Source organism: Melanerpes formicivorus, unplaced genomic scaffold, assembly GCF_026170545.1.
Source record: "Melanerpes formicivorus ecotype bairdi unplaced genomic scaffold, bMelFor1.0.p_v2 SCAF_61, whole genome shotgun sequence".
In the NCBI taxonomy this organism is placed as follows: Eukaryota; Metazoa; Chordata; class Aves; order Piciformes; family Picidae; genus Melanerpes; species Melanerpes formicivorus.
The window spans coordinates 3,271,949-3,296,667 of record NW_027142413.1 but is presented as its reverse complement, the minus strand read 5'-3'; the positions used below and the strand labels follow the sequence as shown (position 1 = coordinate 3,296,667).

The following is a 24,719-nucleotide window of genomic DNA, read 5'->3' as shown; positions in this document are numbered from 1 at the left end:
GAGGAATGAAAGCGGCAAAAGAGCTCAAAGAAAACCACAATCTCATTTCAAGTCAAAGATCATTAAGAAAGTTTTGCTGGTAAGTGTATCTGACAAACAAACCTGACGGTCTCTCTGTGAGTCTTCAGCAGTATCCTGTGTGGTAGTGACCACGAAGGAATATCTATGTAAAACAGCTGATGGTTGGATTCAGCTCATCCAACTTCAGGCATTTACAAACAAGATGTTTACATGTCAACAAGGTGTTTTATACTCCCAGAGTTCTCATCAAGATACCAAGATTTAGGGTATGATTCATACTCTATGGGTGTCTTCTTTAGATGTTAATGAATAGTCCCCTATATGCCACTAAATGTGCTGATCGTGGAGTTTAATGACAGCCTACCCATCCAATGCAGGTGTAAACTGCTGTGGTGAGTGCATCATCACTCAGGAAAGATGAGTCCCACCTCTAAGTGCTGTGGGAGCTACACACAACTCAAAATTAAGGTTTGTCACAACCAGACAGAGAATGTCCTGTCATACTTGTCAGCGGCTTTGCACATCAGGACTGTATAAGATATGACTGAAAAGATTGCTTGTGTTGCAAGGAAGGGAGTGGGGAAACTTCACTGGAAAGATCCAGTTTATACTTTGATATCAATGGCATCTTGCTTGAGCCTGTCTAATCCCATGGGTGAGCATGCCGTACTCAGGTACCCAAAGCTGAAGTACTGTTTTGGTACCTTTACCCCCAGAACTTGGGTCCACCCAAGCTACTCTCCTCTGTGGAACACGCTGGGCCAGCAAGAGCATACATCTGATTCCATATGCATCTCACAACAATAAATCCTGTCTTCATGCCCAGCATCTCTAATTGGGGGTGATTAGGGTGAAAGGAGAACACCTTTCTGTAATGCAAGCATTTGCCTGCACACTGTAATTATGTTTGACCTTCAAACTCTAAATCACTTAGACTTCCCATACTTGAAGAGACTGTCTCCTTCCCCATAATGTATAATCACCTTTGTAATGGAGTTGAGATTATGGAGTTCATTGCACCCATGCATTTACTACCATCTCAAGCAATGTATACATTTATATTTTCAAGGCTGTGAGCATCTCACAGAACAAAAAACCCAAAGACAACATGCAAGGATTGGAATGAGCACGACAGATACATTTATTCCAACACACAGTAGTCAAACTTGACCTTTACCTGAAACACACAGGTGGTTTTGGTTGCTTGCTTGCTTGCTTGTTTCCTGAAGGTTTGCACCAATACTCTTCCAATTGCTCTTTCTAGTTTTGTAGAAATGTGCATAGAATAAAACCCCAAAGTAAATCCTCACAGCTCTTGGCTGCATTTTTAGCTGTTTGTTAAGATAAGAAACAGGATCCTAGGACATGCAAGCCTGCTGTCTCAAGGCAAAATAGAAAGGTATTGCCTCCTGGACAACTACTGATAGACAAAAACTTAGGAGGCAAGCACTCTGCTGGCATCTAGTGCAGAAGTGAAAGAGACCAATAGACAGGCTTAAACATGCACCACTTAGTGTCACCTGGTACAGTATTTGGAGAGCTGCCAGTAGCAACAGACTTGTCAGAAAGTTGCAACCGCTACAAATGGTATATTTATGTTGTGAAAAACCTGTTCAAAGTGTTTGTGATGATTGATGCTGTGCTTGCAGCCTAGAAGCTGCAAGACGGATGGCTGGGCTCCTCTCTCCTATTCTGCAAGTCCTACCAGCAATAGCAGCCTTTGTAAGGGGCTGCCAACACTGAGGGTACCTTGTGAGGAACCAGTGGAGAGGCTTCCAGGAAAGGTTAGAGGAGAGGCATGGTGGGAAGAGGTCAGAACAGCTCAAATCTGTAGAGTCATCTGTAATGACCAAGTGGACTGTGCACACAACACCCACCCTGAGAGCAAGAGGTATCCTTTAGGATTTGGGTGGCTAGAAGAGGGGAGCATAGCTAATACTAGCTCTATTCTATTCTATTCTAATCCCTTTCACATGAGTTCACTGAAAAGAGAAGGCCTTACCAGTAGGCTTGTAATTTAGAGCCGAATTTGGGGCTTTTGTTTCTGTGTGTTTTTCCAATTCCTTTACTTCCATCCAGTAGTCCCACCTCGCTTCTGTGCAGGCTAGTGTCGCCTTTCAGAGCATACAACTCCCTTTCTCTCTAAAATCCAAAGTGTGGCTCTTGCCACAGGGACAGAAAGATGATCTGCAAAAAAATATTTTCAACAGGTATGTTTCTAATTTGCTTGTTGGCATGTAGAAGTGGTTGACCCAGTAGATTATGGGGATTATGGGTTTCTCATGCCTGATTTGGATTAATTTTCACATAAAATAAATTGTGGATGTTTAGCATCAATTTTCCTACTTTTGCTGAAAGAGCTTGTGGGATTTTAGAGGGTGTATTTTGTGAACTTATTGAAAAAGGGTGGAGTATAACTTTAATTACACCAAAGCAATAGGAAAGCTATTTTAATATTGCAGATGACATGCAAAGAGGCATATTAAAATTACCTAACACTGCCTAGGTGTTTCTAGGTTATTCAGTAGCTCACCACTATTAAAAAAAAGAACCAAACACCACCTTTACCGGAATTTCAGTACAAGGAACATTATTCCAAGTAATGATGCATATGAATAGCAAAATATGGTGAAAATAATAAAGTTTGGAGCAATGTCTCACCCAAGATCAAAGGTAGGATCACTGTTGCTCTGAACACTATAGCATAGAAACACAAGCAAGACAATAGAATTGAAATCACATGGTTAACTACATGGATTAGGGTCTTATTTCCTTCTCTTAAAACCTGAGCATCTATTTTTTTTCCTTCCCAAATGTTTTGTCATCTTCTCCAAAACTAGAAACATTTTGAATGACTAAATGACTAAAAAGTACTTTGCCTTTCGGTTATCCACCATTCAGATTATTACTTCCCAGGACTAATTTATTCCACATATTTAGGCATTGGAAGATGAATTTTGTTTGCAGATTTTCCCCATAAAATGTTGATTAAGAATGCATATATTTGAGTTGTTTTGCACCAGGACACAAGTCCTTTTTTATTTCTGTTTGTTTTTTTTTAATTGATTTGGTATGAGTTCTCTCAATACCAATTTTTCAGTTCAAGAACTTTCTGGGATTAGCCTCCTGGAAGAGGGTATTTTTTTGTTTGTTTGCTTGGTATTGAGGCAATGTTTGCACTAAGATATAAACCAAATTTCATTCTTCAGTACAGATAAGTTTCCTGGCACAGTGAGCTGCACCTTGAGCGAGTAGAATTTGCCCCACTTTTCTATACAGGCACCTCTCATGAGTGCAACTTTTCACAAGTAGCTTTTGCTCTGTAAACTCCCAATCTGTTTTTGAACACTTCGATTTGGATGAGATTTTCCAAGACATCCTTTTTAAAGTTAAGAGGACCCCCAAAATTCCACTCATGTATGATCCCACACAGGCCATACATCTTCTAGATGAACACTTAGAGTGGAACAAGAAGAAATGTTTATGCTGTCACTTATCAATCAACAGTTCTAGCAAAAATTACTATACTGAGTGCTTTGAACTCTAAAGTTTTAAATAGAGTGCCAGGGGAAAAACCTCTTCCCATGTTTGCTTGACTCTGAAAGTCCTGTTTTGCAAACTTGTCTATGTATTAGTAATCTTGAAAGGGATCCAGGCTGCTTTGGCCTGTATCCCACAAAGCAATAGAGACGCCCAAGTGCAACATCAAAGCAGCAAGTTTAAGAAAAGTAAACACAAGAGCTTCTAATTACATTACAACATAATTACCATACATAAATCAATTCAGAGCAATCAAGTTATTTTATGATATATGTTTTCAGAGAGCACATGTCCTTACCCTTTGTTTAGAGTGAAATAATGAACTTTGGCTCAGCAGAAAGAATTTATGATATTTTAGTGTAATCCTGCAAATGGCTGACTCTGTGCTGGGAGTGTGTCTGTGCCTGTTTAAGAAAATCAGTTTATGAGAGTACCTGAGAATATGCTGAAGTAAATGTGCAGTGGAGGATCTCAGAAGAGAGAAAGGCTTGAGGCAGGGAAGAGGTCAGGCCAACACCTGTCTCCTGCCCAGTGCTGCCCAGAGCAGGTACAGGGAGGCATACAGATGAGCACACGGGCAAGGACACAGGCAATGTGCATTACATGTTGTGGAAGGGAATGCCTGGGCCACTGAGGATGGACAGACTTCAGTCACTGCCCGCCCTTTCTAGTTCACAGCAGACACTGGCTGTGTGTGCCATCAAACCTTGTGGTGTGGAAAAGGTTGTCTCCCCTTGCCCACCCAGATATCTGCCGCTGCCCACTTTGAAATGTAAATCTTACAGATGAGCCATTTGTGCTCAAGGAGCTTCACCAACAAAAAGAAGCTTGCTTTTCCACAGCTCATTTGTGAACTAGCAATTTTCATGCTGGAGGTTTCAGCAAGGAGAAAGCATGAGCTTGCACAATAAAATTCAAGGCCTTATCAGATTTGCTCTCAAGTTCTGATATTACAATCTCCAGTCCTGGCAGTTTCCAGGATGCTGATTCTAGTTGAAACCAATTAAGCTCTGTTGCCTGATAGATACACCATGAGATACCAGACAGCTGACAAGTTATGGGCTATGAGGCAAAAAGCTTAGGGGCACCTTATTCAATCCTTCACAAGGTTCCTCTCCAAGGTGCTTTGATTTTCCCTTTTTTTTCCCAGGAATCTACATAGATGATGGCCTTCTGTACTTGACAGAGCAGCTACCATAAGGCAGGCTCCTTCCAGAGCCCTATCTTGAGCTGCAGCTCAGACCTAAGGCCAAGCTCACCTGTTCATTACATCCCGTTCTCCTGGTTTAGGAGGAAAAAACAATCCAAACCTGAAACTCTTCCCCAGCAAGCTGGAATCAAATCCCCAGTCACCTGCCTCTCCTCAAAGAGACCAATAGTTTGCACCACTAGTTATTAGCTTCCTCATATCTCTCAGCTTGCTTGTACATTTTCTTGGGAAGCTGAGATCCCCTGTTTTGAGCGAAATAATCTTTTGATTTTTCCAATTCCAACTCCAGGGGGTGTCCTGTCCTCCTTGTGCAAACCTTGTAAACCCAGATACAAACAATGAAGGAGTTCTCCTGGATGCTGATGACCTTCGAGCTTATCTGGATAAAGAAGGGCAAGGAAAAAAGGGAAATTACCCATCTTCTCCACAGAAAGAATTCATAGTGTGTCTCTACCATCACATACTCTTTCTCATGAGAAAATGTTAGATGGACATTAACGGGATAATATTTATCTGAATGTCCATACAAATATATAAATAACACTGGGATGTAAAGGAAACAGGAATAATGCCGTGGAAGGAAGTCTTGGATAGGCTGGCCTGTGAGAAAAACCCAGGGCTTTCTATCCAAACAGAAGCCCTCAGTGAGGCATTGAAGGTTTAAATAAACACCTCAGGCCAGAGATCCCTGTTCAAGCTACTGCTCCACCACACTCATTTGTGCAAAGACTGCCAAACACACATGGATATTTCCTATCCTGTCTTCACTGGAAGAAGACCTGCCTTTGTACAGCCACTTATGTTTTCATGTGAGTAGGAACCAGAAGCCTGATTCCTCTCATTCCAGACAGGCACCAGCAGACAATGAGCTATTCCAACACTCTCTCTCCTATTTTTTTAAGGAGAAATTGGAGCCTGATGCTGATCTCTTCCTCTGAAATTTCTTAAGAAATGGATTTTAATCACATGCATTTTTCTGATAATATATATTTCTGTTCCTCAGAGTTAAACCCCATGATTTAGCTGAGCACAATCACTTCTGGATATCACACAACAATCACGATATAATGAGTTCTTTCCTATGAGAAAATAAATAAATGCTAGTATTTTAAAAGTGAAAAGTTCAGAGAGCTAAATGACAAACACATATTATGTGAGTTGAGAGCAAATAGTAAGCATGGGATGACTCAGAAAACCAGCAATGAAACTGTACATTCCTCCGAGAACTTGTGAATTATGCAAATAAGTCAGAAATTAAAAGCCAGGCTTCTGCCTTGGCATTTGTAATTTTCTTCATTACAACGCAAGATGCTTTTATAACATAGGTTTGTTAAAAGGCCTGGTTTATGTTTTCTGCTTCGATAGGATTAAAAGGTTTTGTGAAGTTTGGGAAACAACTGGTTTCCCTAAATGCAAACTATATTCTGCACCTTTCACCTGGGTACAGTTCAGAGTAATTTTTGTTGCATCCATGTTCCTCTTTCAGGCAACGGAACCACTGGCGTGTGTGTTGCTTACTCCTGGAAACTTCAAACTCAACCTATAGACTTCAAAGGCTGAGATGCTCAGGAAGCCAAGCATCAATTGGAATATATGAGAGGAAGACAAAGTGTGCACTGAATTGTGATTATTTTTTAGTAAATGGTTTGTTACTCTGTATATTATAAATAAGAGTTTTCAAAGATAGAAAGAGTTCTTTAATGCCTTTCTTCTCATGCATCTTTCAGTGATGATCTAAATTCAACCCTTTTTTGGCCATGACAGCTGATCTGGAATTGATCCTACATCCAAAATCTACAATAAATTCAAAGTATACTCAGTTTCAAGAACATTTCAGTTATAACCATAAAAGATATGTCAACATAAATACATCAATATACTTCACCTAGGCATGCATTTTCAAAACTCAGTTTTGGACTGCAGTTGGAAAATCAAAAGCAGAAAACCAAGTACAAGCTCGCTTTGACACACAGATTTGCAAATTACCTACAGTCACAGATTCCCATTTCTTAGACAAACTAACAGCTCTGAATCCCCCCTCTCTTGACCTACTTGGACTTCCTCCTGTTACTGCAAGATAGAGGCCACTGTTGAGAACACATCCGTTTAGGGTACAGGGTAGTGATAGGACAAGAGGAAATGGATCCAAGATAGAGGAGGGTAGATTTATACTACATGTTAGAAAGAAGTTCTTCACCATAAGGGTGGTGAGACACTGGAACAGGTTTCCCAGGGAAGTAGTGGAAGCCCCATCCCGGGATGTTTTTAAGGCCAGGCTGGATGTGGCTCTGGGCAATCTGATCTAGTGGAAGGTGTCCCTGCCCATGGCAGGGGGATTGGACTGGATGATCATTGAGGTCTCTTCCAACCCTGACAGTTCTGTGATTCATGCATGCATGCTGCTCAGGAGGACTGTGCTGACATGCTGACAAACTAGATTTGATCCTTTAAGGCCAAGTTCCTCAAGAGTGACCATTTGGTGTGTTTGTGCTGGAGTGCTTCCACACTCTGTCCCTGCCCTCTGCCTAATTCCTGGTGGGAAGGTAAAGCCTCTCTCTTTCCTCTTGACTTTAGACTGCTTGGTACTGTCAACAGGACACTATAGCAAGTAGCATTTTGCACAGAATTTCCTAGATTTGAACCAAAAGTTTATTGAATGTCATTAGGGAGATAGTGACTACCTCGGCCCTCATCAGTAGAGTAAGGTTAGAAACTCCCAGCATATTCTTTTAACATCACCCTGAACAGGCCAGTCCCTAGGGCTGCTTGCCACTGGTGTTCAAGGAGTGTAGGACTTTCTGCAGCTGATGGAGGCAGATACCATCAGCTGTGGGCACATGAAAAAAACACTAAATTCCCAGATTTTACTCCCCAGCCAACTTGAGCCCCAGCTGAGCACGTGCAATGAGATTTGGCATTAGTGAGATATGATTTGGGGGTTACTCTTGCGAATATACAGCAAGGTACAGCAGTCTAGGGCTGGACAGCAGATCAGCAGCCCATAATTACTCATTCATTCCACTGCTACCAGTCCTGGCAAAGCACAGGGCAGCTGTGCAGGATGCTACTTCAGATGTTGAAGGCTTCAGACACCTGGAAATGCCCTGGGGGCCCTCAGGTAATAGGCTTAAGCAGGTGGCAGTAGGCTTAAGCATTCGAGGCAGTAGGTTTCCCAACACCAGCATCTGCTCATTTCATGTCTGTCAGGTTGCTAGACGGCCCCATTCTGGTACATACTACCATGGTCCCTGCCTGGCTGGCCCACTGCAGGCTCAAAACGCTCCTTTGCTACCGTCCTATGAACGCCGCTAAACTACCTTCTGGGGCTGGAGCAGAGGTGCCCCCATGTGGCACTCCTGGAGCTCTGTCACCTACTTCGATCTGCCCATGGTCCTGCGGCTGGTCTCCAGGTCTCTGTGGTCATGAAGGTCTTTCACTGCACATAATCTTCTTGTGGACTGAGATTAGGTTGGGCTCTCCTTCACACTGAAGATGGCTGTGGCACTTGCCTTTTTCCAATTTTCAAGGGCCTCCCCACATTACCTGTTCCTAACTTCCTCACTCTCTCTTATCCCTTCTCCTCGCAACCACCCTCACAAATACAACCCTCCCAACTCATCACACTCATCTTGCCCATGTTATTCACTATAATCATTTCCACCATGCTTTTCCTCTGTACAGCTCCTGGCTGTTCATCCCACACTCCTGCACAGTAGGACCCTAATAGAAAGGAGAAACTTTATTTGCCCAGCTTTAGCTTACCCACATTGGGAGTGAAATTGAAGGAGGAGAAGAGAGTTGTCCATGAGCCTCTCTGCTTTCCTTGAAGTGACTGTGAGGTTTGAGCCTTCCAGAGAGCTCTCTGCTATTTACTGTGTAAATTCTCCTTGCCTATCCATGCAAGCAGTATCAGGAACTGGTCCAGGAGGACCAGGATTGTGTATAGAAAAGCAGAGAGAGTGCACCACCTCACAAGGTAATAAATCCCTCAAAGATCCCTGCCTTTCTTTGGTAGAAGATCACTGAGAGAGGAAAGGAACAAAACTTGAGGATCCAGGCAGAGGGGGAATAATGATAAGGGGAACTCCATTCACCACCCTGAATATGAGTCCTAGCTAAAATTTGGTACAGGATTCTGACAGCAGTTTGTATTCTCAGGGTTCAGCTGATAATGAATCAGAAAACAGAGACTTTCAGAAGAATCTTCCTTTTAGAGTAGATATTTAATTCTAAACTGGGGACTTTTCCAGTTCTCCTTTGAAAAGGACAGATTCCAAACAGGCTTGCTCTCAGAAGCCAAATGAGGGCTCTCTGAGGACAAGGCAATGAGAAAGAAATACCATGCACTGCCATTTCTGTGTATTACATCATCCTTGTGAGACGACTCTTTCACTAGTACTTTTAACCAGACTGAGGTCCTGGCAGAGGTGTATCTGACACCATAACTGCATTAAAACAAAATTAGTAGAATAAAATGTTTAATCAACCCACAAAGAAAAGCCAAGAAAGTATAGATTTTCCATAGTAAATGTGCTTGGTTTTCAATGTCAGGTGAAAATTTGCTTCACTGAGACAAGTATTTCACTCTCCTTTATAGACACTAGAAGCACTAAGTTGTTTCTTCACTGCATCCACTACATTGCAGGCAGTACACACTGCAGGCACATTAGTGCCACAGGGTAAAAGGCAAAAACTGGAGTTTGTGCCCAGATTTTCAGCATGCAAGCAACAGTAAAGTTACAGAAATCAGACAACCTCATAAAACACAGGTCACCCGATCAAACCTTAATGACTATGACCTTTATACCACAGCTCACTTTCCCCTGAACATCTTTTCTCCTGTTGCTACAAATGTTTGAGGTAAAGTAACATCAAGTCATTAGAAAATCTAAGCCTTCCTGTATTTCTCTTCTAGTCAGTGCAGCAAAAGCAGGGGCACTCACAGCTGTCTTTACAGGAAGTATCTCTAGTGACTGTGTGGATCCTTCTCCACAGGAGACACATTCCCTTTTTCAGCAATGCTCACAATTTTAAATGAAGTAGAACTGAATCCTGTCCTGAGGAGTTCAATTTAAATTGCTTGGCAGTCATAAGCTCCAATAATTTCTGGAAGGTCAAGGAAAAGGTTTCTGGCGAAACAAGAGTGTTCCTCCTAAATACTGAGGGTAATCCCTAACTCCTGTCATCTCTAAGGATACTTTCACATAAAGACACAGAACCAACATGTTCACAGAAGGACTTCTAAACAGTCGCTTGACATTGGCAGCACATTTCACGTCTTCTCTGGCTGTGGAACATCTCCAGCTCCCTAGCAGTGGTGCATCAGTTGTTCAGAAATGAGATACGTGGTCAACTCGAATGCTGCCTGGTTTTTTTAAAGATCAACTGGCATCCATTTGGTTTTCCTTAAGATAATCCACGATGCTTTTCACATTTCTGTAACTTGCTGTTCATAACCAGATGAATCATTTTTGTGGTGGGAGTCACGTGGAGAGATGAGGAAAAGAATTAGGGCAGAAGTTGGGTGGGGAATGGTTAAGAAGATAAATGTGTTTGAAATATACAGCTAAAGAAAATAACCAAAAAGCAGTAGCTTTTGGTGTTTGGCTTTTCTAACGCTCTAAACTTCCAAACTAACTCTGAAAATGCAAGGGGAACATTTTCATCAAGTTATTTTTAAAATGGGAGAAAATGTGGAAATGTCATAGTATAAATGCTGGATAGTTTTAATTTTTGCAATATTTATTTTGCATTCTCTTAAGGGAACTTAAAAAAAAAAATAAAATCTAAGCATTTAAATGTTACAAACCCAAAATGTTTTACCAAAATAAATCCATGTCCAAAAGATTTTTGCCTTTGTTCTGCTGCTCTTCCTGCACACTCTAAAAATGCCCTTTCTTTTGTCATAACCTTCTGTGATTTGAGTTTACTTCTATTACTCTCTTGGGTTTCCATCTGTAAAATTTCCATCTTTCCTTATCCAGATAACATTTGGAGCAGCAATTTATTTCCCAGCTCCCACTGGCACTAATTCTTGACCTTCATGACAGTCAGAAGTTAATAATAATGATAACCTCCTAACATCCTCTTCTGTACAAAGAGTTGAATGCTACATAAGATGTGGGTATTTCTCACCTGAAGAACACCAGTATTACCAAACTGATGAAGAATAGTAACTTGGGTATGTGTCACTTCTGCACTGACATGATGGACAACGGCTTACTGCAGAGGATTTGATGCCTGGTTGAACACAAAGGATCATATGGTAAAGACAGATGGAAATTGCTATGACTCGGTTGACAACCAGAGGGGTTACAATAGCTGTCACAATGGAAAACAAAATAACACACACTTGCATTCCACCAGCTTGGAATTTCTCTTTCCCCTTAGTAAAATAAATTGATATTTAACTCCTTAATGCGATTCTAGAAGACTTACCAGAGACTATCTGATAACTGTCTCTGAAGAGCACAAAGTTGTCACATACTGTCTCAGCCACTCAGGCCAGCAAGGCTTGAAAACATCAACAGCCAAGCTACAAGAGATTCGTGTGTGTGTGTGTATCACCGTAGCGCTCCGCTGGAAACGCCAGTGTAGGGAGAAGGGCTTCGGAAGCAGGGCACAGGGAAGCAGAGCCCCCCTCAGCGGAGGCTTGGTTGCAGGGCCGCGGTTAAGCCCATGGTCCGCACGCTCCGGATCCTTCAAACGCTGTCGCTGCCGAAAGCTTGCCCTGCTTCGAGTATGAATGCGGTGTTTCTGTTTGCTTAGGGCAGAATTTGGAATGGCGTACAGCTGTGTTTTGTTTGACTTCCATGGTCTGTAAGGGACAGTTCGAACGTGTCCCTCCACCGCGGCTCGCGTTTCCACGGCCACCAATCGCCCCGTCCCGCTCCCCCTTCGACGTGCTGACTGCCCTCCGGCTCGCTCCGGCCCGCAGAAACAGGGCCAGGAGCTGCCGAAGAGGGAGACACGCAAAAACTGTCGGCCGGGAGGCCGGGCGACCCGGCCCGGCAGGCCGTCCCGCCGCAGCCCCGGCGTAAGCCGCCCCTGCCCACCGACCCGCATTCCGGGCCTCCCGGGCCTCCCAGCGCCGCCAGGCGGCGCCAGCGGCGAGAGCGCCGCTCTAGCCCCGCCAGCGCGTGGCTCAGTCTCGCCGGTGCCCGCACCGCTTACCCGTGCGGCCCCGCCCCCCGCGCTCACACCACCCGCTCGACCGGCGCTGCGTCAGCCAGGCAAGATGGAGACCGCCGAGGAAGGTACTGCGCTCCTTCCGTGCCCGTTGCTAGTCCCCCTCCCGCCCTTTCCCTCGCCTGAGCTGGGGCTCTGTCTGTGCTGCTTCGAAGTAAGAGGAGAGCGTTCCTGGGCCAGGAGCCGCCAGGCGGGCCGGGTGCTGTTTACGCTCGGGAGAGCTTCGTGTACCGGGTCTGGGTGCCCGGGCCGGTGCCCCCGGTCCCCCGCCCTCTCCCTTCGCCGGGGCCGCTAGCCTGCCTGGGGGCGGGGGAGGTTTGGGGTGGCTCGCGAGCCGTCGGGTGCGCACGCGGGCGCCCCTTACATAACCGCGGCCGCTGGGAGCCGAGAGCTGCCGGGGGCGGGCAGGGGAGGGCGGCGCTGCGGTAACACCCGGGCGCAGGACCGGCCCTTACCGGGGCTCGGCCCGGTCGCCTCGGCAGCGGGCGCCGCCGGACGCCTCCTCTGGCTGCGTTCTTTTCCGGCTGGGGCTTTGCGATGTGGGGAGTGAGGGGGTCGGGGACGAATGCGAGTTTTCGTGAAAAGAAACCCCGTCGCTGAAAGCCGGGGCTGGTACGCCGGGCAACGTCAGAGGCCGTGAGGAGGGGACACGGAGCCGTGCGAATCCTCCCCGGGTCCCGTCTTGGCTTGGCCGGGGGAAGCTGTCATACCTGTCCCGTAACTTAGGGAATTTTAAATGTAGGCTTTCGGCTGCATTGTAACAGCAGCTTTTGCTGGGGCCGCTGCTTTTTCAAGGTTAACTTTGTGTGCTGGAAAATCTGTCTGAAAATAGGAAATTGTGAAAGTGTGCAGGAACTGACATGTTTCTCTGTTTCTTCTACAAGAGACTAACACATAGTAACTCACCTCAGTTGTAAAAGGAAGTTGTCAAAGAGATCAGTCATGATTTTTAATGAGTGGTTTCCATTTGTAAGGGTATTTGCTTAAGATCGAATGTGGGTATGTTTTGTGAGCACTTTTGCTCTGCTTAAAGAATGTTGAGGAACGCTGTGGTTCAAGCTGATAATGCAGAACTTGTCTAAGCCATGACTTCATATCGTAGCGCTATTAATTACAAAGCCAATTGAAGTCTATTAAATATAATTTTAATTTGAAAAGAGCAATTTTAAGGTAATAACAGACAAGCAAACAGTGCTGGGTGTGTGGGGGCATCTGCACCCCACCAACAATGCACACCAAACACGATCTAATGCCCCTTAAATATTCTATTCCTAATACAGATGCATGTAAAGGTGGGTTTATTTAAATTAGTTCACCCTTCTGGTGGTCTTTCAATGATGTAATCCTCTGGTCAGCACCCGCTGGTGGGTTACATGCAGACCCTTGTGGTTGGGTTGGTTCTCACAACTCTCTCGTGTGTTCACATCTTCTGTAGCGAACTCTCCTCCTTTCCCATCCTTGAACAACTTATTGTTTCATAGTCTTATTTTTATTCCAACTATTAGCTGTTAGTTCCTAACATTTCACTAAGGTCTTTGTATACAAATATTAAAGCAAATTCATTATAAACAACAGGTTATAATAAAACCTAAAAAAACTTGCTGTATATTAAAGCAAATCAAGTTAATCATACACAGCTGGTTATAATAAAGCCTGAAAAAATTCTTACTCTAGTTACATATGTCATTTCCCAGTGTCTGATCCCTCATTTCGCCATTCATGCTCCTGCTTTAATCAAAATCATCTAATTGACACAAATCATCACTCCATCACAGTAGCATAAACAAAAATAAACAAAAGATGTGTGTTGTACTACGTTTCTTGCAGTATTTGGGCTTTGTCATTGTAAGCAATAACTGCAAATGAATATTGGAGTAGTGAGACAGACAAGGAAAGTTTCTTATGTTTTGGCTTTTGTAACTTTGGCATCATTTTGATTGTAGCTGTTTATCTAGTGGCTCTTGATTTTCCATCTTGAAAGGATCAAAAAGGAAAAAAAAGTCTAGAAAAGCATGACAGGCCAGATGGAATAAGAGACCTTTGTAGAGTGGCCCTGGGGTTATGCTGTAGGCATCTTTAGTGCTTGTGAGCATAGATAGTTTATCAAAATATTACTGGTTTTGCATGCCTGACAAATCTTAAAACTTTGCTGCCACTCTGTCATGCCTCTGTAAATCAGCAATTACTTTAACAGAAGAAATTATCCAAGTGAAACTTACTGCTTGGTCTCTGCCCTGGAAACCTGAACTGTTGCAAACAGTGAAATGTGTGTTGGTAAATGACCAGCTGGTAGCTGGTAAATCTGTCTTAGTGGGTTTAGTGCAGACAGCATGGTTGATCATTTTTTACAGACTGTAAACAGCAGTAATCTTTGATCATACCTGCTTTTGCAGGACTTGAGTAAGTGAACAGAGAGATCAGGAGGAGAAAGAAGTATCTGTTAGTTACATCTTCAGGCACGGTCTCCTTTAACTAAACTTTTCTGTTAAACTTTACATTTGAAATGTGGACTTTCCTGGTTTATACAGACACACACGCAAACACTTGGAATGTTATTTTGGCCTGAACGTCTGCTACAAAACCTCAGATGAACTTTTCTAACAGTCTACTGATAGTGTTATAGCCATTGTGTTTCTGATAGGTTCTGTGCCTGACCGAATTGTGTTGTGGAGCTAGAAAACTTAACTGGATTGTGACAGCTCAGATAGGGAAGGCAGTTAGGGTAATAACAGTCAGACCTAAGTGATGGCTTCTGCGTTTCTGTGATAGCACCAGATACCGGATTTTGCAGCTGAGAGGTGCTTCTGTTTCTTTCAAGTTAAATCAGTTTATTGTTGAATAATATCTTCACTTTTACACATCATAGTGATGAACATTCAGTTAGAGAATAAGCAGAGAATCATTATCTGAGAGAACAAAAGAACTGTATTACCTGCTTTTTTCCAGAACTCGTGCATGAAGAACAGGATACAAAGTGTGTGTGTGCAAATAGAAAAGCAGTGTCTATTACACAGCTGAATTGCCTCTAAACCTGACAGCAGGTCATAAAATGCATGGCTTTACAGGTTGATCCTTGGCAAGTTTTACTGATTTGAAGTTATCAGCTGTTTCAAGGGTCCAGGTTATTAAACTCATAACATATTTATTTGGATTTATAAAGCAAGTGAGAATACCTATAAATTCTTCTAACCTTTGAAAAGATAACATTTAGGTTTAACTTACTTTAATTATCAAACAGAGGAAATCCTTTTCCAAATAGAGAATACACTTGCTTTCAGTAAAGCAAGTTGTATTTTTTCCCCAGCAGTCTTGAGAGTAAGTGAAGAGTGTGCTGTGAAAGACAACCATTAAAGACTGGGTTCAGAGGGCTATAGAACAGTGTGCTTTTAACTTGCCTTCTTTGATGCCAGAGAGCATTCTTAAAGTAGCCCTTTCACATCTATCACTTGATCCAGTGTACAAAGTTGTCAACTTACTATGGTAAAATAGGTCTGTTTGAAAGAATGCTGGAGGAAGGTGAGCATGCCACAGCTAGTGGGTAGGTCCTGCCTCTCCGACGAGACCTGTCTAGTGTAACCACCTGGAAATAGTCTCTATGATAAAAGAATCATTTGTTCGGTGAAGTAGCAATTCTGGTTGTTCTTGTTGGCAGAGAAACCAGGGGCTCCTGATGTTTGCAGCAATGCATAGTTACTTGATAGTGCTGTGACAGAAGTACTCTTTATGCAGCATTGATGCAGTATTGAATACACGTTTCTGTTAATTCTAGGGTTTCAGCCTGCATATAAGAATTCAGATATCTTTTATAGATAGAAATACATTTTGTTGGGTTTTCCCCTTTTGGAATTGCTTGAATTCTTATGCTTATGTGCATAACTGTTCTAATACTGTGTGAAAACCAGGTAAGGTCATATTGTGACTTCTTTGTGGAAAACACTAAAGTTTGGCACCTTTTGAAACTTTTGGTAGGAAGCCATTACATTTCAGAGATTTCAACCAAGAACAAAGATGGGTGATTCAGATTCTAAAGTGCTTATTCTCAGTATTCTTATGTCAGTACTCTAAGTTGGTATTTTTCTAACAAATACCTCTAATCTGTTATGGTCTTGCACATTTGCTGAATAGTGGTTGATAGAGAAAATAACTAACAAAAAAGGAAATGCTGAACTTAAAATGTTCATTTTAATAGAAGATTTATGTTTATTTCTTTAATAGAGGTAAAGGAATGAAGGGAAGTTATGCATCTGTCAATATGCAAATAAAATACTTGTTGTTTACTTATTATTGTGTGTTTAAGTGTTCAGGATAACTAAGTGGTGTTAAAATAGACAGCTGTCCTTTAGAAAGAGAGGCTTACACTTATTTATTTATCCACAAAACGTATTGCAATCTGTAGTTGTAAGAAAATGTCAAAAGTAGGGAATAAACATGATATGGGACCTTCTGAAATTGAAACTGCAGAGTAAGAAATAGAAAATGTCTGTCTTCTTGTGACTGGTCTGTAGATTACTGAATGGATGGCTGTGTTCAACTTGGGTAATGGACTCAAAAGATACCTATTTGTGTTTGTTTGGGGGTTCTTAATTATTTTTTTTCTTTTTCATCAAGAGCACTGAGGAACTTCCATATTATTTTCAGCAGCAGCAAGTGGCATACTTAAATCATTGTTAAACACAAATCTCTTCTTCTCAGTCTTTGTTTAACTTGTTCAGAGCTCAGATGAAGTTTTTCTGTCTCAGAGTCTCCACTTCCAGGAAGATTATCCTTAATCTCGATGTGCTTTTAGCGATAACTCTTTTGGCAAAGAGCACCGTATGGTTTGACAGTGTCTATTTGCTGGAAGTCTTAAATGCAATTAAGACATGTTTAGACAGGTTTATAATAGGGTCAGGCAGATAACATTTTTTGCTTTTTCTGGCGATCTCTCAGTCTTCATATCTTGCATGAGACAAAATCTATCTTTCATCCTCTTACAGTTTATTCACATCCAAGTGCCAGGTCTTGCACATTGGCCACAGCAACCCCATGCAGTACTACAGGCTGGGGTCAGAGTGGCTGGAGAGCGGCCAGGCAGAGAGGGACCTGGGGGTGCTGGTTGATGGCAGGCTGAACATGAGCCTGCAGTGTGCCCAGGCAGCCAAGAGAGCAAATGGCATCCTGGCTTGCATCAAGAACAGTGTGGCCAGGAGGAGCAGGGACATTATTCTGCCCCTGTACACTGCACTGGTTAGGCTACACCTTGAGTACTGTGTCCAGTTCTGGGCCCCTCAGTTTAGGAAAGATGTTGACTTTCTGGAACATGTCCAGAGAAGGGCAACAAAGTTGGTGAGGGGTTTGGAACACAAGCCCTATGAAGGGAGGCTGAGGGAGCTGGGGTTGTTTAGCCTGGAGAAGATGAGGCTCAGGGGAGACCTTATTGCTTTCTACAACCACCTGAAGGGAGGTTGTAGACAGGTGGGAGCTGGTCTCTTCTCCCAGGCAACCAGTACCAGAACAAGAGGACACAGTCTCAGGCTGCACCAGGGGAGATTCAGACTCAATGTTAGGAAGAAATTCTTCACAGAGAGAGTGATTGCCCATTGGAATGTGCTGCCCAGGGAGGTGGTGGAGTCACCATCATTGGAGGTGTTCAGGAGGAGACTTGACAGGGTGCTTGGTGGCATGGGTTAGTTGATTAGGTGATGTTGGATGATGGGTTGGACGCAATGATCTTGATGGTCTCTTCCAACCTGGTCTATTCTATTCTATTCTACCTTTATTTTGCTATGTGGCAAAGTTTCTAGGATTTGATTGTATGTTTTGTCTTGTAACTTTGTAATGATCTAATGTTCTTGTCAGCAGACATATGCAGAGTCTGTCGGTCTGAAGGAACTCCTGAGAAACCGCTCTATCATCCATGTGTGTGCACTGGCAGTATTAAATTTATTCACCAGGAATGGTGAGTTCTGTGTTCAATGGGGGAGGGAGGGTGTAATATTGGGATTATTTTATAGAACACATTAACGTGTTTCTAAAAGCAATGCTTTCCAAGTCTTCAGGTTAGCTAGTGAGACAATCCAATTTTCAATAGAAATGTGTTAGGAGTTTTGATGGGTTTTGCATGATGTTTCGTTACAGTTCACAAAGAATTTGGTGGCTGTTTATGAAAATAAAGCACTGGTAATTGGTTTTGTTTAAGACTGTTCTTAGACAGTTCTGCTGTTTACAGTTCTGCTCATATGTCAACTTTATGAAAACTAAGCAGAAAAATCAGTATGTTGGCACTCCCCTTCCCCCCCACTTGAATGGCAAATGAACATAATATATGAATAAGAAGAATATCTAACCCTTGTATTTTTAGGTAATTTTGAAGTGTATGTTTCATCAGGGAAATAAGTGAAAAGTGTAATTCTGATCTATAGCAGGCATTTGTATTTGCAGTATTTTAATAGCCATTCTTTCACAAGTACAGCAGTTCTGTATCTTACATGTGTCCCTATATCGTGTCATATCTTGACATATTTATATAATAATTAGTGTCACTCATGGACATCCCTGCCAGGATTTGTGCATTGAGGTTGCTTTTTCAGTAACATAGTTGAAGAATGTAAGTGATGCAATTAAAGAGTGGCCATAACTCACAATCAGCATACTTTTTCTTACTTTCTGAAGCTTCATGGCCTGAATGAGCTTAGTAAAGATATTATTTTAAATCCTGCTTGATAGTACCAATACTGCTCATTTATACTTAAAAACAGGCAATTGCTGTGTTTTACTTAATGGTGAGAAAAGGTGGAGAGATGTAGTTGCATGTATTAATGTGATCGCTTTTTATTGCAGCTTAGTTCAGTGGCTTAAACATAGCAGAAAAGAATACTGTGAATTATGTAAGCACAGATTTGCTTTCACACCAAGTAAGTATGTTTTCCTGCTACTATTTTTTCAGAATTACTTTTCTTTTTTGCCTCTTAGTATGTATGAAATGATTACTTTTTCATCCAGCATGATAGACCCAAACTTGTGTTTTAACTTCTGAATTCTTGTTTGAATTGCAGTTCTTTTGCATATTATTGCAGCCTGTGTGAATTGTTTAACCCATGGATAATCTGGTTCCTTCATAATTTCATGAGCCAAAAAAATAATTATTATTTTGTATCTTTTCTGACTCTCTCAATCCCATTCTTTTGTTGCTGACATTAGAGCATGTTTTCAGCATCAGTGATAAATTTAAGCATCTGGAATTCTGAATGTTAAGGTGAAACCACAACCAAATTTGAATTTGGAAACCAGTTTTTAGTTGCCTTCAAACTCTCCACCTGCAACACTACTACATTGCTTAAGTCACCTTCGGTTCAAATAGTCTTGGTAATGCAATTAATAGATTGGTGATGGTTGCATTTCAATCAAGGTTACAATAACTACCCATTATTACATTGCCTTTTATGTTAGATTCAACTAAATCAGTTAGGCATCCTGTGCTGAAGGTGGATCTTTATATAGTTCCCATAGGATTCTTAATTAGATTTTAACCTATAGTAGTAGAGATAAGTGAGGTTCCTTTTTCGGCCAGGCAGCACACAGCAATAGCATGTCAGGTACCTAGCACAGATTATTCCAGCCCTCTACACCTAGTATGTCTTCATTGCTTCCTTCATGCCTTCCACTCAGTTTCCTTAGTATATCTTACCCATTGGTACTTGAAAGGTAATACCTATGTACGATTTGGCAGCTGCATCTGCTTATAGGAGCTGGAAAAGTGTCACACATGCTGGAGTGAGAATGATGAGGCAGAGATGGGATTAATATATATGTTAGTCTTCTAAACCAAAGTTGGATGTGGCCTATAACTGTGCCAGGTTTAAAGCTCTTTCAGATAAGCTAATTCAGCATGGGATGTAGTTGAATAAATGCATGTACATAATTAGTTTCTGTGCCTCAGTGGACAGGCACTAAGTTGTTTTAATCCATCCATAAACCTTGATACATTTTTGATCATTTTAAAACCTTCCAGATGTGACTAGCATATTCATCTTAATGTGAAAGTGTTCTTGGTTCATAGATATCAAGGCAAAGAAAAATGAGGATCACTCTGACATAACTGTAAATTACTAAATTATATATTTGTATTTTTAAGTAACTTCTGCCAAAAGTACCCTTTTGTAATTGCATGTTGTTTGTAGTAACAATTTATCAAGTTCCAAAATTTTGCATCTTTAATCTTATTCAAAAATTATCTGTACTAAAACGAGAGCCCAGTTGTCTGGCATGTCATTCGAAGTATTAAAATTTTACTGAGAGATAGAATGGACTATGTATTTTTAACTGTTCCTTTTGACATACTGTAACACAGTAGTCCATAGCCAAAGTCTGCTTGAATTCCGTGCTGTAATAGAAAAAAAATGTTGAATTGTCCTCTGGTAGAAAGGTGTTGTTTTAAATTGGGATGAACAGTGGTAAATAATGCTGGAAACCCACTTCTAAAACTGAGTTAGGAAAAACTACTGAGATAGGAATTAAGGGATGGAGGTAGGATGAGGATGAGCGTGTGAAAGGGAGTGAAGGGGATGTAGAACAGGGTCACTGAGGTCAAAGTCTCAGGCCTTGCAGTGGTAGTGGGGAGTGGATAAAAGGAGGTGGAATATGGAGAGAAAATGGCAGTAGGTGAGAGACACAAGTGGGGGCATGAGCTATAAAAACCACTGCCAGCAGGCATTAGTGTTGCACTGTGCTTGCACATAAAGACTTCCTGTCATGCTAGGAGTTTTTGCATTTCACTCACTCAAATGTTATAGGACATAGGCTTTATCTTATCACATTAGAAAGCTTCTAGTGGTAGAAGCTTTATATATTTTGAAGAGGGGTAGAGTAGAGTGAAAACTACAGTTGTCCCCCATCCCTCCCCCCTGGCTGCAGAAACCAGAAAATAATCATCACATTCTTGAAATTTGGCAGATGTAGCTTGTCTTCCCTGAGTAGTAGCTACATTTTGTGTGTGTTTAAATGCTCAGTTATGATCCTGAAGCCTTTTAAAAAATGAGTTTGTAGGGGTGCTAACATTTATAACAACTTCAGCTTTACTGAGTTAGGATGGGCATCCTTTTTCACAAGCCTCTCTTGAGTGTGAAGTAATTCCTGAAAGGAGCATGAGCATTTTAAAAAGCAACTTTAAACCTCCCAAATTCCCTCTAACAAATAAATTCTTAACACAAAGTTAATGTTTTTCTTGTAGCCTCTGTTGTAGTTGGTCATTTTTTTAATGAAAAAATAAACCTCAAATGATTTTAATTTTGTTCAAGTGATACCATAAATGTGTGACAATTATGCACAAGGTAGGTATTCTTTTAGCACCCTTAACAAAGGTTTGCTTGTCTCCCCTTGTAATTTTCCAGGATCTTTGTTTAGTGTGAGCTATTAAGTTTTTCAGCTGGCATTTTCTCCGGTGCTATCAAATCATATACCAAATCTGTTTCTGTAATAAGGGAACTGTAGATTGGTTGACAATGACTAAATGTTTGTCCCCTGCTTTCAATTTACTACTCTATGTTCTCACAGCTTCACTTCCTTAGTGTACTTTCTCATCCTTTTCAACAAATTCCAGACAACGTGACAACTGAGAACACTTGAAATTTAAAAGGAGTACTATTTATCTTATAGTTACTTTGTTGTTGTTACTATGTGTCAAATGTAATCCAGATGTTGTTTCAGCACGTGAAACACTTGACGTTCTTGGCTGCTTCTGCATGTTGATACTGCTTTTCTATGTTCTTGAGTTCCTTTTACAGAAACTTGGAGAAATATCCCTAGAGAGGAAAAAAAAAATACTTTATTTTGTCTGTGGTAGAGGCTTCCTCTCCAACATTAGTGAAAGGACAATTACAGATGTAGAGAAAGATAGCAGGGACATTTATTAACGAAAGCAGATTGCATGGAGCAGTATTTCTCAGACTCTGAAATCAAAGGGGAAGAAATAATTTCTCTAGTAGTTTTTATAAAAATTGAGTTTCCATGTGTAGTTAAAAGTATTTGATGTTTTCAAAAATAGTCCATTGATTGTGTTAACCTTTGAGCTCAGCTGTTTCCAACGTGACTGTTAAACATCCCAGCAGCAGTGACTTTATGCAGCTCCTAACTGTAGTTTTTCGTCGTTATTCAGACCTGTTATCGATTCTGTGCAGTAGCACTTCTTTGCATCCATGTGTGTGTAGAAGCTAAGGAAATCATAGAATTGTTTTGGTTGGAAAAAAACTTTTAAGATCAAGCCCAGCCACTATCTGATGCTATGAAGGTTGGTACTAAATCATATCTGTAAGCACTACATCTGTGCCTCTTTTAAAGACTGCTAGGGGTAGTCAACCACCGCCCTGGGAAGCCTACTCCAGTAACTCTTTTTTCTTATCCAATCTAAACCTTCCCTGGTCCAACTCGGGGTCATTTCCACTCATCCTATCACTTGATACTATGGAGAAGAGACTGACACCAACCTTGCTACTCCCTCCTTTCAGGCAGTTGTGTGAAGTGATTAGAGGTACACGCTTTCTAGCTGTTAGCAAAACAAAAAGGCCTGTCAGTGTTTGTCTTGGCGTTTGACTAGGGACAGGTTTATGTAATGTATAGGTCTTTAATTTAAAATTCAAGAAAACTTACTGTTTTGGAAATCTCTACACAGACTTGAGAGCTTTGCATTATGTTCTGTAATAGGAGTGGCCATAGAAGAAATGCTGCATGGTATGAAAGAGATCTGTTGAAAGTAAAAGTCATTCTGTGTATATTTTACTGTCTGTAGATTACATAATCACATCCTTTCAGTTTTTCTGTTTGTGTGGTGCTTCAGTTGGGACTTGTTTGGGGGTTTTTTGGTATGCATTTGCTTATCAAAGTAGAGTCTAAATTATCTAGCACACATAAGTTGACAGTATGGAAAATTGCTAACTGCTCTTGTTCTTCATTCTGTTACCTTGAACTATATTTATGAACAACAGGGTTATCTTTGAGGAAGTGCTGAGGAGAAGGCCTGATAGATTTCAAATCTTTTTTCTTGGATGCTTGAGCTTATTTCGGCAATTACAGTTTGCAGTTAATAAATAAAGCTATTAAGGAAACTTCTCTAAGTTAGAAACTAACATGGAGTCCATTATCCTATTCTGTTTGGGACACAGTATAATAAATGTGTCATCTGAAGGTTTTTTTATTTGTTTGGGGTCGTCTCTTGGGAATCTATAAAATACACTTATTCTGTTAGCAAAATTTTGTCCAACACAATGACTTTGCAGTTGACAGAACTTTTATATTAAGGCTTCTTTAAAGAATGAATTATTTTATAAGTGTCTTTTCTGCACAGTTTATTCCCCAGATATGCCTTCACGGCTTCCAATCCAAGACATCTTTGCTGGACTGGTTACAAGTATTGGCACAGCAATACGATACTGGTTTCATTACACACTTGTGGCCTTCGCATGGTTGGGAGTAGTACCTCTTACTGCATGTAAGTATTCATTTTTTGTCATGTAGTAACTTCTATATGCAAGAAAATGCACCACTTCCTGCAGCAGAGCTTTGTGAGACTATTGTTAGTATTATTTTAAAACATAATCATAAATTCAAAGACATAATTTTACTTGTTTTCTACTCAAGTTCTTGATGTTCAAAACTTAGGCTAGCAGGAAGGTGTTAAGAGGTAGGAGAAAGTGCATAAAATGGCCTTACATGTATTATTCCAATAACATTACTCTTTTCAATTGCTTTCTTTACATGGAAGCTTTTGTATGATACTCTTTGTTTAGTATTAGGATAGAAGAATTGCCCTGTTTTTTCTAACCATTTATGAATGACATGCAGTGTGATTTTTAGTAGTAAAAGTGAAATTCCTCCAGTCATACATAAATTGATTAGTAGAACTTCTGTTAACATTTTTAAAGGCTTGTAAGTCGTTAAGAAATTTAACAGAAAAAGAGACTGCACATTTAAACTATTGTAGTATCCAGTTTGAAATTCACTTCTCAAATACAAATGGAAAGAGAGCTGTTGATGATTCAGTAAGCTAAACCTACAGAGGAGATGAAAAAAGACAAAAGGGATATAGTGATTCCGTGTTCAGTCAAGGACATTATTTGGAGCGTGTCTTTAGAGACAGGAAAGCACCCTTTGAATGAACAAGCAGGAAGTGAGTACATGCATCTCCCTAGACAGTTTCTCCATATGTTCTATGAATTTATTTGTAGCTGGCATTGGCTTAGTTGCAGAATAGCACAATACTGCCGTCAGCTGTAGAAGAGTGATCCTGTTACTGCAGCCTGCACTTAGAGTTCAAGAAAAAGCTTTTTTGGACATGGAGTAAACAACAAAAAGTGATTTTTCTACAAATGTGACTTTTTGTTCTTAATACTAATTTCTAAGCCAATCTGGCTGACTTATGATTTTGATTTAGGCATGACAGGTTTATTTTAATTTGCCTTAATTTCCCTCTCTAATATTGCACGTGTGCCCCTGTTTAATGTATTCCTTCATAAATTAATGTACTATGAAGGGTTCTGTATTTGCATAGGGAAGTGCTGGACCATTCAGTCTAACAAACCTTGAAAGAAATCATTTACTTGTGAAATTTGTCAGGATCTTACTTGTGGTTTGGTGGGTGGGGGTTTTTTTTGGGGGGGTTTTTTTTTTGGTGTTTTGTTTTGTTGTTTTTGGTACAAATCTTGTCTTTGTACATGAAATGCCTTTAACACTTAATTTTCTGTTACATTTAAATACTTTTCAATGTAATCTTTTGCCATCCCTGTTCCTG

At 41.1% G+C, this 24,719-nt stretch overlaps 1 protein-coding gene across 2 annotated transcripts in view; it reads left to right on the top strand.

Annotated features, from left to right (window-relative positions):
- The first annotated feature begins 11,959 nt into the window (after positions 1-11,959).
- MARCHF6 (membrane associated ring-CH-type finger 6) overlaps positions 11,960-24,719 on the top strand; it is a 47,984-nt gene continuing 35,224 nt past the window's right edge. The window contains exons 1-4 of one of the 2 annotated variants that reach the window (XM_068162010.1): positions 11,960-12,027; positions 17,801-17,897; positions 18,779-18,852; positions 23,277-23,420. In XM_068162010.1, coding sequence (XP_068018111.1) covers positions 12,009-12,027; positions 17,801-17,897; positions 18,779-18,852; positions 23,277-23,420 — 334 coding nt within the window. In that variant the 5' untranslated portion in view covers positions 11,960-12,008. Of the gene's footprint in view, positions 12,028-17,797; positions 17,898-18,778; positions 18,853-23,276; positions 23,421-24,719 lie in introns of both variants that reach the window. The other variant, XM_068162009.1, reaches the window with a different exon arrangement.